The sequence below is a fragment of the Carlito syrichta genome, unplaced genomic scaffold, assembly GCF_000164805.1.
Source record: "Carlito syrichta isolate Samal-C Ts95f unplaced genomic scaffold, Tarsius_syrichta-2.0.1 Scaffold287936, whole genome shotgun sequence".
NCBI classification, from domain to species: Eukaryota; Metazoa; Chordata; class Mammalia; order Primates; family Tarsiidae; genus Carlito; species Carlito syrichta.
The window spans coordinates 105,925-120,573 of NW_007232032.1; the positions used below are offsets into that span (position 1 = coordinate 105,925).

At 44.9% G+C, this 14,649-nt stretch overlaps 1 protein-coding gene and 1 pseudogene across 3 annotated transcripts in view; both read right to left on the minus strand.

Moving 5' to 3' along the window:
* MIGA1 (mitoguardin 1) overlaps positions 1 to 14,649 on the minus strand; it is a 78,972-nt gene that overhangs the window by 23,810 nt on the left and 40,513 nt on the right. For all 3 annotated transcript variants that reach the window (XM_008053168.1, XM_008053167.2, XM_008053169.2), the window contains exon 8: positions 229 to 329. In XM_008053168.1, the coding sequence (XP_008051359.1) occupies positions 229 to 329 (101 nt within the window). The remainder of the gene's footprint in view (positions 1 to 228; positions 330 to 14,649) is intronic.
* LOC103255207 lies at positions 4,433 to 14,375 on the minus strand (annotated as a pseudogene).

Sequence of the window (14,649 nt, forward strand, 5' to 3'; positions counted from 1 at the left end):
GGGAGCGGCCACTGCACTCCAGCCTGGGCGACAGAGTGAGACTCCAACTCAAAAAAAAAAAAAGAGGCTGTGAATATCTGTGAAAGCTAATTTTCACGCTACATTTATCTTTGTATCCGGGCAGATGCTAAATAAAGGGTGACTGAACCGAATTACCGTACAGGAGCACAACGCTCCCCCCAGTCAAGAGAGACAGACAAACCCCCATCAGGAACCCCCTTGTCCCACCTCAGCTGCCGAAGTGAAGGAGTCCGTGGACGCCACGCTCAAGGTGTCTCGCAAGCCAAAGTCGTCCCCACTCCCCTTCACGGTGACGTCCGTGTCTTTATCTTAAAAGTAAAGGTGAGAAGTCAGCAAGTGACACTCCCTTCGTGGCCATAGCTTACATTCTATCACCAGTTTTTTGTTATCCCCCCATAGTCTTTATTTAGATTACTGAAATCTAAAAGGAAAACAATACAAATCCATGGGAGATATAAGACTCTCAAAGTGTCCGCCTTTGAGCTGATTCTGAAACTGCCAAGCAAAAGAGAAAGTGCCATAAAGCAGACATTCATTTTTAATTTAAAAAGGGATTAAGCTTAATTTTGGATTAAAAGGGCTTTTAAGTACATATTAACTGGAGTTGAATTATCTACCACACATGGTAAAATCCACATATACCAGAGATGGTTTGAAAAAGAGTAATTTATTTCAAAGTGGTCCTGGCCAAGTGGGGAGAACTGGCAGGTTCATCCATATCAACTGAATTATTAATGTAAAATGTTAGCTGGATAGATACCTGTGACAAGCTGATTGAGTAAAACAACTCACAAACATATTTGTTAGTTTTTCAGGTTTTGAGGCCAACTTTACAAAACTTAATGGCCAAGAAGAGATCAGATCTAGGTCCCTGATGTTAATTCTACTTACTTGAGAGCCAAATATAACTGCCTCAATAATTTTAAGAAGCTGAAAACCTTTTTTTGTTTTTGCTTTTGCTTTTTTTGAGTCTGGAACTCACTCTGTCACTCAGGCTGGAGGACAGTGGCATGATCACGGTCACCACAGCCCCAACTTTCTGGGCTCAACTGATCCTTCTCTCTCAGCCTCCTGAGTAGCTAGGACTACAGGTGCACACCACCATACCTGGCTCATTTTTAAAAAAATTTTTATAGAGACATGGGCTTGCTATATTGTCTAAGCTGGTCTTAAACTCCTGGCCTCAAGCAATCTTCTTGCCTCGGCTTCCCAAAGTGCTAGGATTGCAGGCATGAGCTACTATGCCCAGTCCTGAAAAAGTATACATACTTTGGAAATGGTTAATCTGAATGTCAGCATTCTAAATGTGGGTGCGAATATCTTCATATACTGTTATCACTATTATCTAATTGTTAGCATCACATTTTCAAATAAATATAATTTGCTTGCTTACATATGTGACTACACTGGAGAAAACATGATATACTTCAAAATTTATCACAAGGATACAAAAGCAAAAAATATAAAATATATACAGACTTTTCTCATTTTGATTCTTAATCTGAAAAATTTGTTCAAAACTTTATCTTATTTAAAAAGAAATCAGATGCCGGGCGCTGTGGCTCAAGCCTCTAATCCCAGCACTTTGGGAGGCCGAGGTGAGAGGATTTCTTGAGCCCAGGGGTTCGAGACCAGCCTGGGCAATTTGGTGAGACCTCGTATGTACAATAAATCAAAAAAATTAGCCGGGCATGGTAGTGCATGCTAGTAGTTCTGGCTACTTTGAAGGCAGAGGCAGGAGGATTGCTGGAGCCTACCAGATCAACTCTGGGGTGGCTGTGAGCATGCCACTGTACTCCAACTTCAAGAAAAAAGAAACCAGAAATCTCTTTGACGTTCATTCTTCCAAACTTCTATATTTTTCCAAAAGTAAAATTCATTACCTTTACCAGAAATCTTTCAAGTTCTTTTTAAAACTCCTAAGTACGAGAAGACACAACTTGTGACTTTATGTAAGACGTGTAGAGTATTTTTTAATCCAAACCATTTAGTCTAAATTAAATGTTTGAATCAAAAGTTGTACAACCAATTATATTCAACTTCTAAGCCAACCAGGAGAATAAACCACAATTGGTCCAGGGTTCATTCCTATTAAGTATCAAAAACAACCATACACATAGCATATTTTTTTCCTACTTGTTGGAACCAGATTTTACATTTTAAGTATTTACCTTCCAAGTTTAAATTATAATTGTTTTCAGATGAAGTTTATATCAACCTTTAAAGTACCTAAAACTTTTTGGCTTAAAAGTCCTTCTACTACTAACTGACTATTAATGGGACAAAATCTGAGGTTAAATTATTCTATTTCAAACATATTTTAGAAATGTACATGTTTCCATCAAACCGGAGAATAAAACAACATAATTGTTTTATACTTATAAATAGCTACAAAACTGGCATTTTTGGACACTCAGTTATCAAAAAAAACTCCAAAATTCTCTTTTCAGTACATGTAAAACTTTAAACACACACACTCACACACTTTGAGTTTATTTACAGAATTTAACCAGCATTTAATACCTTCAAAGCTTTACCATCTTAATTCTTTTCCATTCTAAGTATTAACTGTGCAAAAAGAAATCACAGTACAATTTTTATTATGCCAAAGCATTATTAAAGCGAGATTAAGCTGACAAGTCAATTAGCTCTGGGTTCCGTATGCCTTTTGCTATTTTCAGAGCAGAACACAGACACTTATCTTGAGTCACTTTACCTTTCAGACGTTCCCCATGAGCTGTTAAAGTCTGTTTTACTTCAGTCAACAGTAACTAGCCATTCAATGTCAACCAGGTCAGTTACCATGGTTGAACTTCAATTAAAAAAAAAAAAAGAACTAACAAAGAAAAAATGGCTCAATTCCTGAGGAACTAGGAAGATTTACTCATTAAATCCAAGTCTGTAAACCACAGACCATACTTATTTCAGTAATTCTTATGATTCCTGGAATAGCAGGTTAATAATTATGAAAAGAAATACTACATCTGTTTTTTAGATAAGCCAATAAAAAGTATAAAGTAAGACTCTCGGGCAATATCCCAAACTAACTGCTTTTATGCATCCAGTTAAAATTAAAGATATTCTTTCTAAAAAGTATCATCAACTCCTGACTGCAGTACTAAGATAGGGACTGCATGGAAAACTGAAAATCAAAGGCTTCTTCTTAGTCAATAACTTCATAAGCTTCTTATTGACTTTTTCTTAGCCAAAAGGAAAAAAAGGTTAAAACCACAATGAGATATCCTTATACACCAACCAAAATGATTAAAATTGGAAAAAATGGGTCATTTTTTGGTCAAGGATACACAGCAGTGGAAACTCCACACGTCACTGGTGGAAATAATTGGTGGAAACGCTCTGGAAAGTTTGGCTGTATCTATGAAAGTTCAAGCTTGCACTACCTATGACCCAACAATTCCACCCTCAGGTGTGTTTTACAGAAACGCATGCTTATATGCATAAGAGCGTTCCCAATAAAACTGTTTGTGATAGCCTCACACTGGAGGCCAAAAACCAAACTGTCCAAATAGTATAAAATGCATAAACAAACTGTACTATATCCATATAATAAAATATGAGACAACAATGAAAACGAATTAATGCTTGCTACATGCGAGAACATGGATGAATCTCATAACACTAATTATATGCACGATTTCATTCATACAACATTCAAACACAGGCAAAACTAAACTACAGTGATCAGGGCGACAACACACTTAGTTGGTAAGACTATAGGGAGAAGCTAGAATGGAGTGGGCACGTCCATTAGCAGGACACCAGTTAGTTGTGGGGGGTACACCAAGAGCTTCTGGGGCATTGGCAACGTTTTTGGTACACAAGGGAGCCACGCAGGAATATGTGACACGCCACTGTGCTTTCTATTCTACACACTTTCCTGGAAGGATCTAAATAGAAGGAAAGCAAACAATCGTGACTATATATCTTGGCCGCCAAGGGCTGCGAGCAGGAAAGGCTGGATCAGAGGGCGACTGAGTGCTGGGGCCTCTGTGAAGCGCTTCCCAAATGACTCTATTTCCGTTCACATCTACAACTAGGCAAGAACAGCCAATGTGTACCACTGGAGGCTCCATTTTAATGAGAAAAGCAGCCGTTTTCGAAGCAACTGGCTCCCCATCTGGTTTTCGAAGTTTCCTAGACTCTCTGGCCACCCTGCCTAGCCCAAACGAAAGCAAAAAAGTCCAGCTGGGGTGGAGGGGCTGTTCCCCGTCTTCCCACCTGTGCCACCACGGTGCAGGGGCAGGGCCCAGCCTTGAGAGTCAGCCGGCTGGCATCCAGATCCTGATGCAGAGATTTGCTGCTTGCCATCTAGGTAAGCGGGGGATAACAAGCCCAACTCCAGAGACTTGCTGCCCGGAGTAGAGGAGAGCCCAGTGAAGACACGGCGGCACTAGGCGCGCGGCCAGGACAGAGGAACCTTCGCTGCTGGTACTGCTGCCAGGTAGGTGCCGTCCTCAAGCCTCCAGTTCCTCCCGGGCCTTCTCACCACATCACTCCGCTCCGTTTGCTCCCTCGCCGTGCTCCCGCGAACACCTTCCTTCTGTAACCCGCAGCCCAAGGGTCATCGCTCCAAGCGTCCTCCCAACACTGTCGGATGCTTCGCTCCTCCCCAAGACAGCACCGCAGTGTGGAAATCATGGACTCTGGGGTTGGATGCCTTGGACTCCAACACGGACCTTGCACTGCCAGCTGCACAACCAGGGACGAGCTTCTTGTCGTCTCTGCTCCTCCAGGTTCCCATTTTGGGAAATGGGAATAAAATCGACCTCACGGAGTTGTGAGGATTCAATGAGTTAGTACATATGTAAAGTAAGCCTTTCATAAGTGCTAGGTACTCATATTATCACTCAAAAAAAGTATGTACCGGCCGGGCGTGGTAGCTCAAGCCTGTCATCCCAGCACTTTGGGAGGCCGAGATGTAGAGGATTGCCTCAGCCCAGGGGTTCAAGACCGGCCTGAGCAACATGGTGAGACCTCATCTGTACAATAACTCAAAAAATTAGCTGTGTGGTAGTGTGTGCCTGTAGTTCCAGCTGCTTGAAAAGTTGAGGTGGAAGGATTGCTGGAGCCCAACGGGTCAAGGCTGCGGTGGCCGTGAGTGTGCCACTGACCACCAGCCTGGGCAACACAGTGAGACCCCAACTCAAAAAAAATGTGCCATTTAATAAATTGTACTTTTATTTAACTATTGCCTGAAAATATAACCCATCTGTTTAGCTGAACTGAAGCAACTTGCATGGCGGGACTTTCTCTGTTTTTCTTTCCTTTTCTTATTTTTTCCTGGTAGTTCCTACAGTTCTCAGAAGAGAATTGAACACACTATGAATACTTACACATCTGTTGTTATTATGAACCGATGGTTCCCGGATATGACAATCCTTAGTGAAGTGAGCCTACCATGTTTCCCCCGGGGTCACTGTGCCTGTAACAGGACTTTTAACTTGTTCTCAGAGCCCTGTTACATTTCTTACATTCCTAACACCCAACCCCAAACTAATCAAACTTACGACACTATAAGTCTGAAATGAGCTCACCTTAGAAGTGCCTAAAAGAAAGCTTTCCACAACATGGTTGTACATTAAAATGCTTCATAAATGACCACACTCACTCTCAGTGGAGTTAGGTTTGCTTTGTTTGTTGGTAGCACTTTATAAGTAAATCTGAAATTTCTAAAATATTTTTAACCTGTCTCAATCACCCAGAACTTTTAAAACATTCACGTAGAGACATAAACAATGTTCTTCTTTGGAAGAACATTAAAACAACAATGTTTACTTTGAACTTCATTGTCATATATCTCAGGCCAAAAATCTGACTGGATTCCAGCCTTCTTCCTTCTTTCACAATCTCATAATTCACATATTACTTAGGGTTTTTTCCAAAGCAAGATCTGCTTTAAGGTTTCAAAGAAAAGAAAATGAGAAGCCCTGGAACTTGGACTTTGGGCTTAGACCGATCCACGAGGGTTTTCTCTGTGTCACTTGCGCCTTCCCAGGAACATTCTATTTTCCGTCATTTAGAAAACACTGGGTCTGTTTTGACCTCAGCAGATACTAGTGGAGATTCCAAAGATGCCTCTCTTCTTTGAAAATCCAGGCTGTCTGCTGCAGAGCTGACAACACCCTCAGGAGAGGAAGGCTGCCCTGTCTTGGTGTCATCTGACGCCCGTGTCAGCAGTTCTTCTCCAGGTGACTTTCAGCAGGTTAGGTAGGATTTGGACGGAACCCTGTCTGTTCTGTGCTTTCATTAAATATGGAGAAGCAGCCAGGTGCGGTGGCTCAAGCCTGTCATCCCAGCACTTTGAGAGACTAAAGCAAGCGGACTGCCTGAGCCCAGAAGTTTGAGACCGGCCTGGGCAGCTTGGCGAGACCTTGTCTCTACAATAAATCAAAAAACTAGCCAGGTATGGTGGCGTGCACCTGTGGTTCCAGCTACTTGGAAGGCGGAGGCAGAAGGATTGCCTGAGCCCAGCAGGTCGATGCTAGGGTGGCCGTGAGTGTGACACTGCACTCCAGCCTGGGCTACAGAGTGAGACTCCAACTCAAAAAAAAAAAAAATGGAGACGCTCTGGTTGCCCCAAGACAGGCTGTCCTCCAGAGTGTGCCAGAACCTGTGTAATCATCAAGAATCAAGAAAGCTACAGAAGCTCTTTGTGGGAATTTGTCCTTCCATACTGTGGATAATCATTCCCCTGATTTGTTTTAAAATACTAGAGGACAATTTGAGAGAAAGAACAAAGGTGAACACAAAAATCAGAAACTGTGCCATTTCGGAAAGTGAAAACACGGAGGGTTACACTATTTTCTTGATGGTCGAACCCCACCGTGCCTCAGTACTGAAAAGAGTAACAGTGGAATCCCCTGGAACAAAAGAAAGGAGACGTGTGGGTTCTTGGCGGCTATGGCTCGTGCAGCTCCACCCCCGTGAAATGACACATGCACTCAAGAGCCTGCCGCCCTCCAGAAGATTTCCACAACAGTTGTCTCTGGCTTTCCCTGTTGATCAAGACTCGGAGATGCCACGATTGGCCAACATAACAACTGCGATTCCCAACTGGGAAGTGCAGCTGCCAACGCAGACTGAGTAACAGATGGGAAGGAGAGGCAGCCACTCGCACATTCTAGGGGAGTAGCAGCATTTTCTACCTTTTTCTTTTTTTTGAGTTGAAGTCTCACTCCATCGCCCAGGCTGGAGCACTGTGGCACGCTCATGGCTACCACAGCCTCGACCCGCTGGGCTCCGGCAATCCTTCCACCTTAGCCTTCCTAGGAGCCGGAATTACAGGCACATGCTATCATGCCCAGCTAATTTTTTATTTATTGTAGAGACGAGGTCTCGCCAAGTTGCCCGGACTGGTCTCGAACTCGCAGGCTCAAGCAATCCTCTTGCCTCTGCCTCCCAAAGTGCTGGGATGACAGCCGTGAGCCACCATGCCAGCTCTACCTTTTTTTTTAAGAAGAAAGAAATGACTGGACTAACCCAAAGTAATTAAAATCAGGTCTGCAGGGCCGGGTGCAATGGCTCACGCCTATAATCCCAGTACTTTGGGAGGCTGAGGTGAGAGGACTGCCTGAGCTCAGGGGGTGGAGACCAGCCTGGGCAACTTGGCGAGACCTCATTTCTACAATATATCAAAAAAGTAGCCGGGCGTGGTAGCGCATGCCTGTAGTTCTGGCTGCCTGGAGGGCTGAGGTAGAAGGATCGCCTGAGCCCAGCAGGTTGACGCTGGGATGGCCATGAGCATGCCATTGCACTCCAGCCTGGGTGACAGAGTGAGACTCCGACTAAAAAAAAATCAGGTCTGCAGACACAGAGGCTTCAGTAGGGCCATGAGGTGCAACTGGTGAGTCTGTGTATGACACCAAAGCCCTTGCCAAGGAAGTACAGAGGGCAGAAACCTGGCCCATTCACGAGACCTGCATCTTCCTAAAGGAAGGGGCCCCCGCAAGGGCTTACGTGACCCTCTTTCTATATCACACGAAGGCCTCGCAGGGGCCAGCAGAGGCCCCGGACACAACTGCAAGCAGCTAAGATGTATCTTGATTGCAGAAGAGACAGAGGCCACAGTGGGAACGTCCCTTGTTTCTGGGACCCCCGCGATGCTCAGGACCCTGCTTTCTTCTCTGAGCCTGTTTTGACTTGAGTGCCTAATACCAGTTAGGCTTCATTTGGTGGCATGATTAAACTCTTTGAAATTAAGATGATGAGCCCTCACACATGGAGGGAACGACCCAGCCACATGTCTCCTATGCTGTACAACGTGTACTCTGTATATTTAGCGGTCTGAGTCTACTGCCTAAGCAGGCAATTCGTCTCACCCCCTAAAAATAAACCCTCAGGGAGTGCATCCTCCGACCACAGTGATTCTGCAGAAAGGAAGAGGACAGGTCTCAGAGCGCCGGCGCTGGGCTGACCTGTGACGCGAGATGACAGGCCGGCATTTCCTCGGCTGCCAAGCCCATTCAGTGTTTCTGAATGTTCTGTCTGGCTGCCGCCCAGGAAAGAAGAATAACGTGGCCCCAGTGGCCGGGAAGCTCTACTTCACAGTCCTTCCTATTCTCTGCCAGAGAAGTTGTGCAGTCAAGACTGGGCTGGAAAAATCTCTAATTATTCCTTAAAGAATGTCTCACAGCCTCAATAAAATCCTGTGCATAAAGAGTGGCAAGAGAGAAGGATAAGAATATCTCGATGGTATCAGCTGCACTTCCAGAATATCATTGAACACACACTTTTGATTCTGACTTCTTTTTCTTTTTTGAGTCAATCTCACTGTGTCACCCGGGCTGGACTGCAGTGGCATACTTGTGGCTCACTGCACCCTCGACCTCCTGGGATCAGGAGAGCCTTCCACCTCAGCCTTCTAAGTAGCTGGGACTATAGGTGCGTGCCACCACACTCGGCTAATTTTTTTATTTTCTGTAGAGACTAAGTCTCACTGTGCTGCCCAGGCTGGCCTCGAAATCCTAGGTTCAAGCAATCCTCCTGCCTCGGCCTCCCAAAGTGCTAGGATTACAGGTGTGAGTCACCACACCCAGTCCTCAGTGGCTCCCTTTTGCCTACAGGTACAAAGCGAAGGCCCTTATGATTTATTTCCTGCTCAACTTTCTGGGCTCACCCCCACACTCTCCTGCACACGCTGTGTTCCAAGACATCGCAGCTGCGCAGTGCCCCTGAAGAGGCTCTCCTCTGTCCTCGACCGTGCCGCTGCCTCGCCTAAAGCGCTCTTCTCAAGTGTCTTCCTGGTGGACCGACTTTCTTCAGTGTCCCTCCCACGAACCCCTCCCTGGGGTCCTCCTCCATGGACAACCACATGCTGTCTCTGTGCTCCCGTGCACTTTAAAAACATACTACTCCAACCAGGCTCGGTGGCTCAGCCTGTAATCCCGCGCCTTTTGGAGGCTGAGGGGAGTGGATGGCCTGAGCCCGCGGGTTCGAGACCCGCCGGGGCAACTTGGCGAGACCTCCTCTCTCCAATCAATCAAAAAATCAGCTGGGCGTGGTAGCGCGCGCCTGTAGTTCCAGCTACTTGGAAGGCTGAGGCGGAAGGATCCCCGGAGCCCGGCAGGTCGAGGCTGCGGTGGCCGGGAGCGGCCACTGCACTCCAGTCTGGGCGACAAAGTGAGACTCCAACTCAAAAAAAACCAAAAAACAAAAAACATACTACTCTGTACCTGCTCCATCATGCTACATGCTCTTAATGCCTGTGTCCAAAACTTGCCTCTGCATTGCCTAAAGGCAGGGATGGAATCTTCATCTTTGTTTCTCCCATGCCTTATACCATGGTTGACATATTCTAGGAAATCAAATGTTTGCTTAACAAATATTCCAGACCTAAGATTCTGAGTTCATTCTGTTCAAAAAATAGATTATGAAAAGGCCTAAACATGTCTGAAATATGCAAAGCAATGCTTTTAAGCTACACAAATTCCTGGTTTGTTTTTAAGAACTAAATTTGTTCCTACACATCAGTATAAAAGAATCTCAGAGTCTCAGCTTCAGCCAAAGAAACAGCATTTATCATACAGGCCGCAGAGCTGCCTGCTAATACTCGTACTGCAAACGCACATTATTCCTCCAAGAAAATGCAAACGCACAAAATATGAAGCCCAATGAATGTTAGAAGTAAACTAAAGTGTAGATTTTTAAGTTTGAACTTTATTCATTTAAATCATATCGACTAAATAATGTTCCCAAGGTCCATGTGCTGTTAATCTGGTTTTACTTTGTTAGGGTTTTTCTGTTTTGTTCTAAATAGAGATGAGTTCTCACTATGTTGCCAGGCTAGTCTCAAACTCCCGAGCTCAAGCGATCCTCCTGCCTCAGCCTCCCAGAGTGCTGGCGTCACAGACATGAGCCACCATGCCCAGCCACATTTTACTTTTAAACTAGTATCAAAGTCATCAACTCGGTCCTTTCCAGAAAGCCTAACCCAAGTGAGTAAAGAATAAGGTTAATTTCTCATTTTGTATTCTAAGAGAGAAAAAGAGTTAGTTCCTAAACATACTGTTATAAATAAACTACAGAAGAATGCCATGACACACACCCTAAGTGACATGACGGAAACAGAAGTGCCCCAAAGTACAAGGACTCCTTGGTGCTTCTGGGTTTTTTCATCCCTTAATCCCACATCCCACCAATCTCTTCTCAGTCGCTGTGGCCAACTAAGACCTGATTTCTTTTTTAAGTCGGAATCCCACTCTGTCGCCCAGGCTGGAGTGCCATGGCACGCTCACCTGCTGGGCTCCGGTGATCCTTCCGCCTCAGCCTTCCGAGTAACCGAAACTACAGGTGTGCGCCACCTCACCTGGCTTATTTTTGATTGACTGTAGAGATGAGGTCTCACCAAGTTGCCCGGGCTGGTCTCGAAGCTGCAGGCTCAGGCAATCCACTCACCTCGGCTTCCCAAAGTACTGGGATGACAGGCTGAGCCACCGTGCCTGGTCTAAGGTCTAATTTCTATCAAAATAACACAGATGATACCAACTTCTGTTTCTTATAAAATATGTAGACTTTAATTGTGTGATAGTTGATATGTATCAAAATTATATCCATAGCAGAGATAGGTGTTTAAACTCAAAATACTAAAATGTTTTCAAATCTACCACCCACTTACAGTCACTTTTCAAAGTTTACAAAATTATTTACTTATTAAGCAAAAATAATACAATCGTGCAGAAAAACACTACGATACACATCTTCTACTTGCCTGATGCCCATGGGATTTGGATTTCCAAATGAATTTCACAGATATCCAGCTATTTCAGCAAAAAGCAGCTACAGATCACCAAAGCACAAACCCACGTGGCCCAAACAAGGTCTGTCAATGTTCCAGTTCTTATCTCAGACTCCTCCACAGGCTGAGGCCTTCAGTCACGAGAAAAGGATGGAGAGGGGAGGGGAAGTCCAAAGAAGGGTCTCCCGTCCCGAGGAGAGGGCTCAGGTTCTGAGCACGGGACAGTCGCGCACACGGGACAGTCACGTTCACCTATGTTGCTTTCTAACTGCTTTGTAACATAAGTTGTAGCCAGTTTGACCACAGCAGCCCGAAGACAGGGACTGCGGCCCTTATTTCACCTGAGTCACACCACACATAAGGTAACAATAAGCAGGTAAAAAATACTTAGAAACGAATTTATAGGTTGGGCTCAGTGGCTTAGCCTGTCATCCCAGCACTTTGGGAGGCTGGAGTGGATTGCCTGAGCCCGTGGGTTCGAGACCCACCCAGGCAACTTGGTGAGACCTCATCTCTAGGATAAATAAAAAATTAGCCAGGTATGGTAATGCATGCCTGTAGTTCCGGCTACTTGGAAGGCTGAGGCAGGAGGATCGCCAGAGCCCAGCATGTTGAGGCTGCGGTGGCCGGGAGTGTGTCACTGCACTCTAGTCTGGACGACAGAGTGAGACTCCAACTCTAAAACAAAAAAAAGAAATGAATTTGTAAGCTAGCCTTGCCTTAGCAGTCTTCACGTGTCACTCTGCCATTAATTCTCCTTTACCTTACCAAGAGACTGTAGCAACAGGAATATAAGCTTTGATTCTGGGTAGTATGCCACCTCAAATCCATATTATATACCTATATATAGAGAGAGAGATACAGATTTTTTTCGTATCTCAGCTGTATTTTTATAACTCCCCAGTTTGTTTTCAAAACAAGCTTTTCTGACATATGTCCATATGAATTTCACGTTATTTCAAAGTACACATAAATTACCTATACTTGCCTATAAATTTATTAAATGCTCACGAAAGAATACTTAACATATCAGTATTCAAGCATGCCTACAAAATACAACTTTTTCCAATTTTTAAATTATTTCTTCCCACCTAAACCAATTTATATTTGACATCTGGGTTACAAGTACATTAAAAAAAAAAAACCAGACACATTCCTCAATGCTGTTGTAAGCCAGTATAAACATGTCCTTTCTGGGTGTAAGTAAGTTTTCAGAGGGAAAGCGGTATAAATAGGTGCATATGAGTCGAACTCCTCATGAAATAAACTAGACCCAAATCACGAAGCTTTAAAGGTGCTGAACACTGAGACCATAAATCTTTCTTTCCTATTTCTTACACACACAAGTGTGCATGATGGGTGAGCATGCATTGAAACACTCCTATTTAGATGGTGAGCTCCTACAGAGGGGACTACTGTCACCCCTTAAAAGGTCCCATGGCAGCTGGGCTCAGTGGCTTAGCCTGTCATCCCGCACCTTTGGAGGCTGAGGTGAGTGGATTGCCTGAGCCTGTGAGTTCGAGACCCGCCTGGGCAACTTGGCGAGACCTCATCTCTACAATAAATCAAAAAATTAGCCGGCCGTGGTAGCGTGCGCCTGTAGTTTCAGCTACTTGGAAGGCTGAGGCGGAAGGATCGCCGGAGCCCAGCGGCCACTGCACTCCAGTCTGAGTGACAGAGTGAGACTCCAACTCAAAAAAAAAAAAAAGGTCCCACGGCAAAGAGAGAAGCAGCACAGGGGAGCAGAGGGCACCTGTCCGTCATCGAGGCATCCACACAAACCTACTGAAGGAGATTAGATTATCTAAGCCTCAAGGCTGAGATAGTGACCTGGACCAAGTGATGTTTGACTTCATTATGCTTTATTTTGTTGCTATATATGTTGTTTGTGCCACTATTTTTGTAACTGGGGCAAAGTGAGAGGTTCAAATAGTCTAAGAATGCTTAGCATACTCCATTAACTGTCTGAATCAAAGGTTTTTGTTTATTCTTCTGCCAAACACCACAGATCTCCATCTATCAATATTTTTTAAGGTAAGAAACAGTAAGTCAGCTGAAGAAAGAGCTGGGGCCTTGGACTGTGGAGAATTATTATGTTTTAGCACGCCGACTGAGAAATGCAGGGCGTCGCTGGGGTCTAGAGGGCCCGGCCAGCCTTTGCGGGCCTTCTCTAAGAATGCTCTGCAGCATCTGACACATCGCTGGTATGCTGTCTCAAAGTCAGTCATTCCCATAATAGGGATCTTCAATAATAAGTTGTTTTTGTGGATCATAGCTCCCACGTAGTTCAATCTTAGCTTTGTAGTTTTTTTGTTTTGTTTTGTTTTTATTTATTTATTGTAGAGACGAAGTCTTGCCAAGTTGCCGAGGCTGATCTCAAACCCATGGACGCAGGCAATCCACTCACCTCCACCTCCCAAAGTGCTGGGATTACATGCATGAGCCACCATGCCAAGGTATTTTTTTTTTTTTGAGTTGGAGTTTCTCTCTGTCACCCAGACTGGAGTGCAGTGGCCATTCCCAGCCACCTCAGCCTCAACCTGCTGGGCTCCAGTGATCCTTCCGCCTCAGCTTTCCAAGTAGCTGGAACTACAGGCGCCCACTACCACGCCCGGCTAACTTTTGATTTATTGTTGAGTTGAGGTCTCGCCAAGTTGCCCAGGCAGGTCTCAAACCCGCGGGCTCAGGCAATCCACTCACCTTGGCCTCCCAAAGGCGCAGGATTACAGGCTGAGCCACCGAGCCTAGCTAGCTTTGCAGTTTTTAACTTGACTACTTTTTCTAGTCAGATCTCTCAGATTACTTTCGTCCGCACATAGTATGAATCAAATGAGACAAAGTCTTCTTTGGTAATCTGCTGGGCCATGTGGTTCGTGGGAATGCCGTGTCTCTTCATGCAGTTTTGCCCTTGGTAGTCAGGGGGGTTACCTATCTCATACCCGAACGTTGCAGTGCTGTCTACCCTCCAATTCTCTGAAACGTTTTGAGCAGTTGCAAGTCTCCTGAAAACTGCCTCTGCAGTGGGTAACCGACAAATGTTACCTAGGCCCACAAACAGCACTGACTTGGTCACCGGCTCCGCCATCTCCCCACGCATGAGGCACCCGAAGATTGTGTTGGCCAGATTTTTTTTTTAATGTTAGCTACAACCCACAACCCACTCTGCTGATTTAATAACACTAATTGGTCATTACCACAGTGCAAAATATATGAAAAGATTGCTGGGTGTAGTGGTTCACGCCTGTCATCTCAGCACTTTGCGACGCGGAGGTGAAAGGATTGCCTGAGACCAGGGGTTCGAGACCAGCCTGGACAACTTGGTGGGACGTCATCCCTATGATAAATTAAAAAAAAAAAAAAAAGCCAGGAGTAGT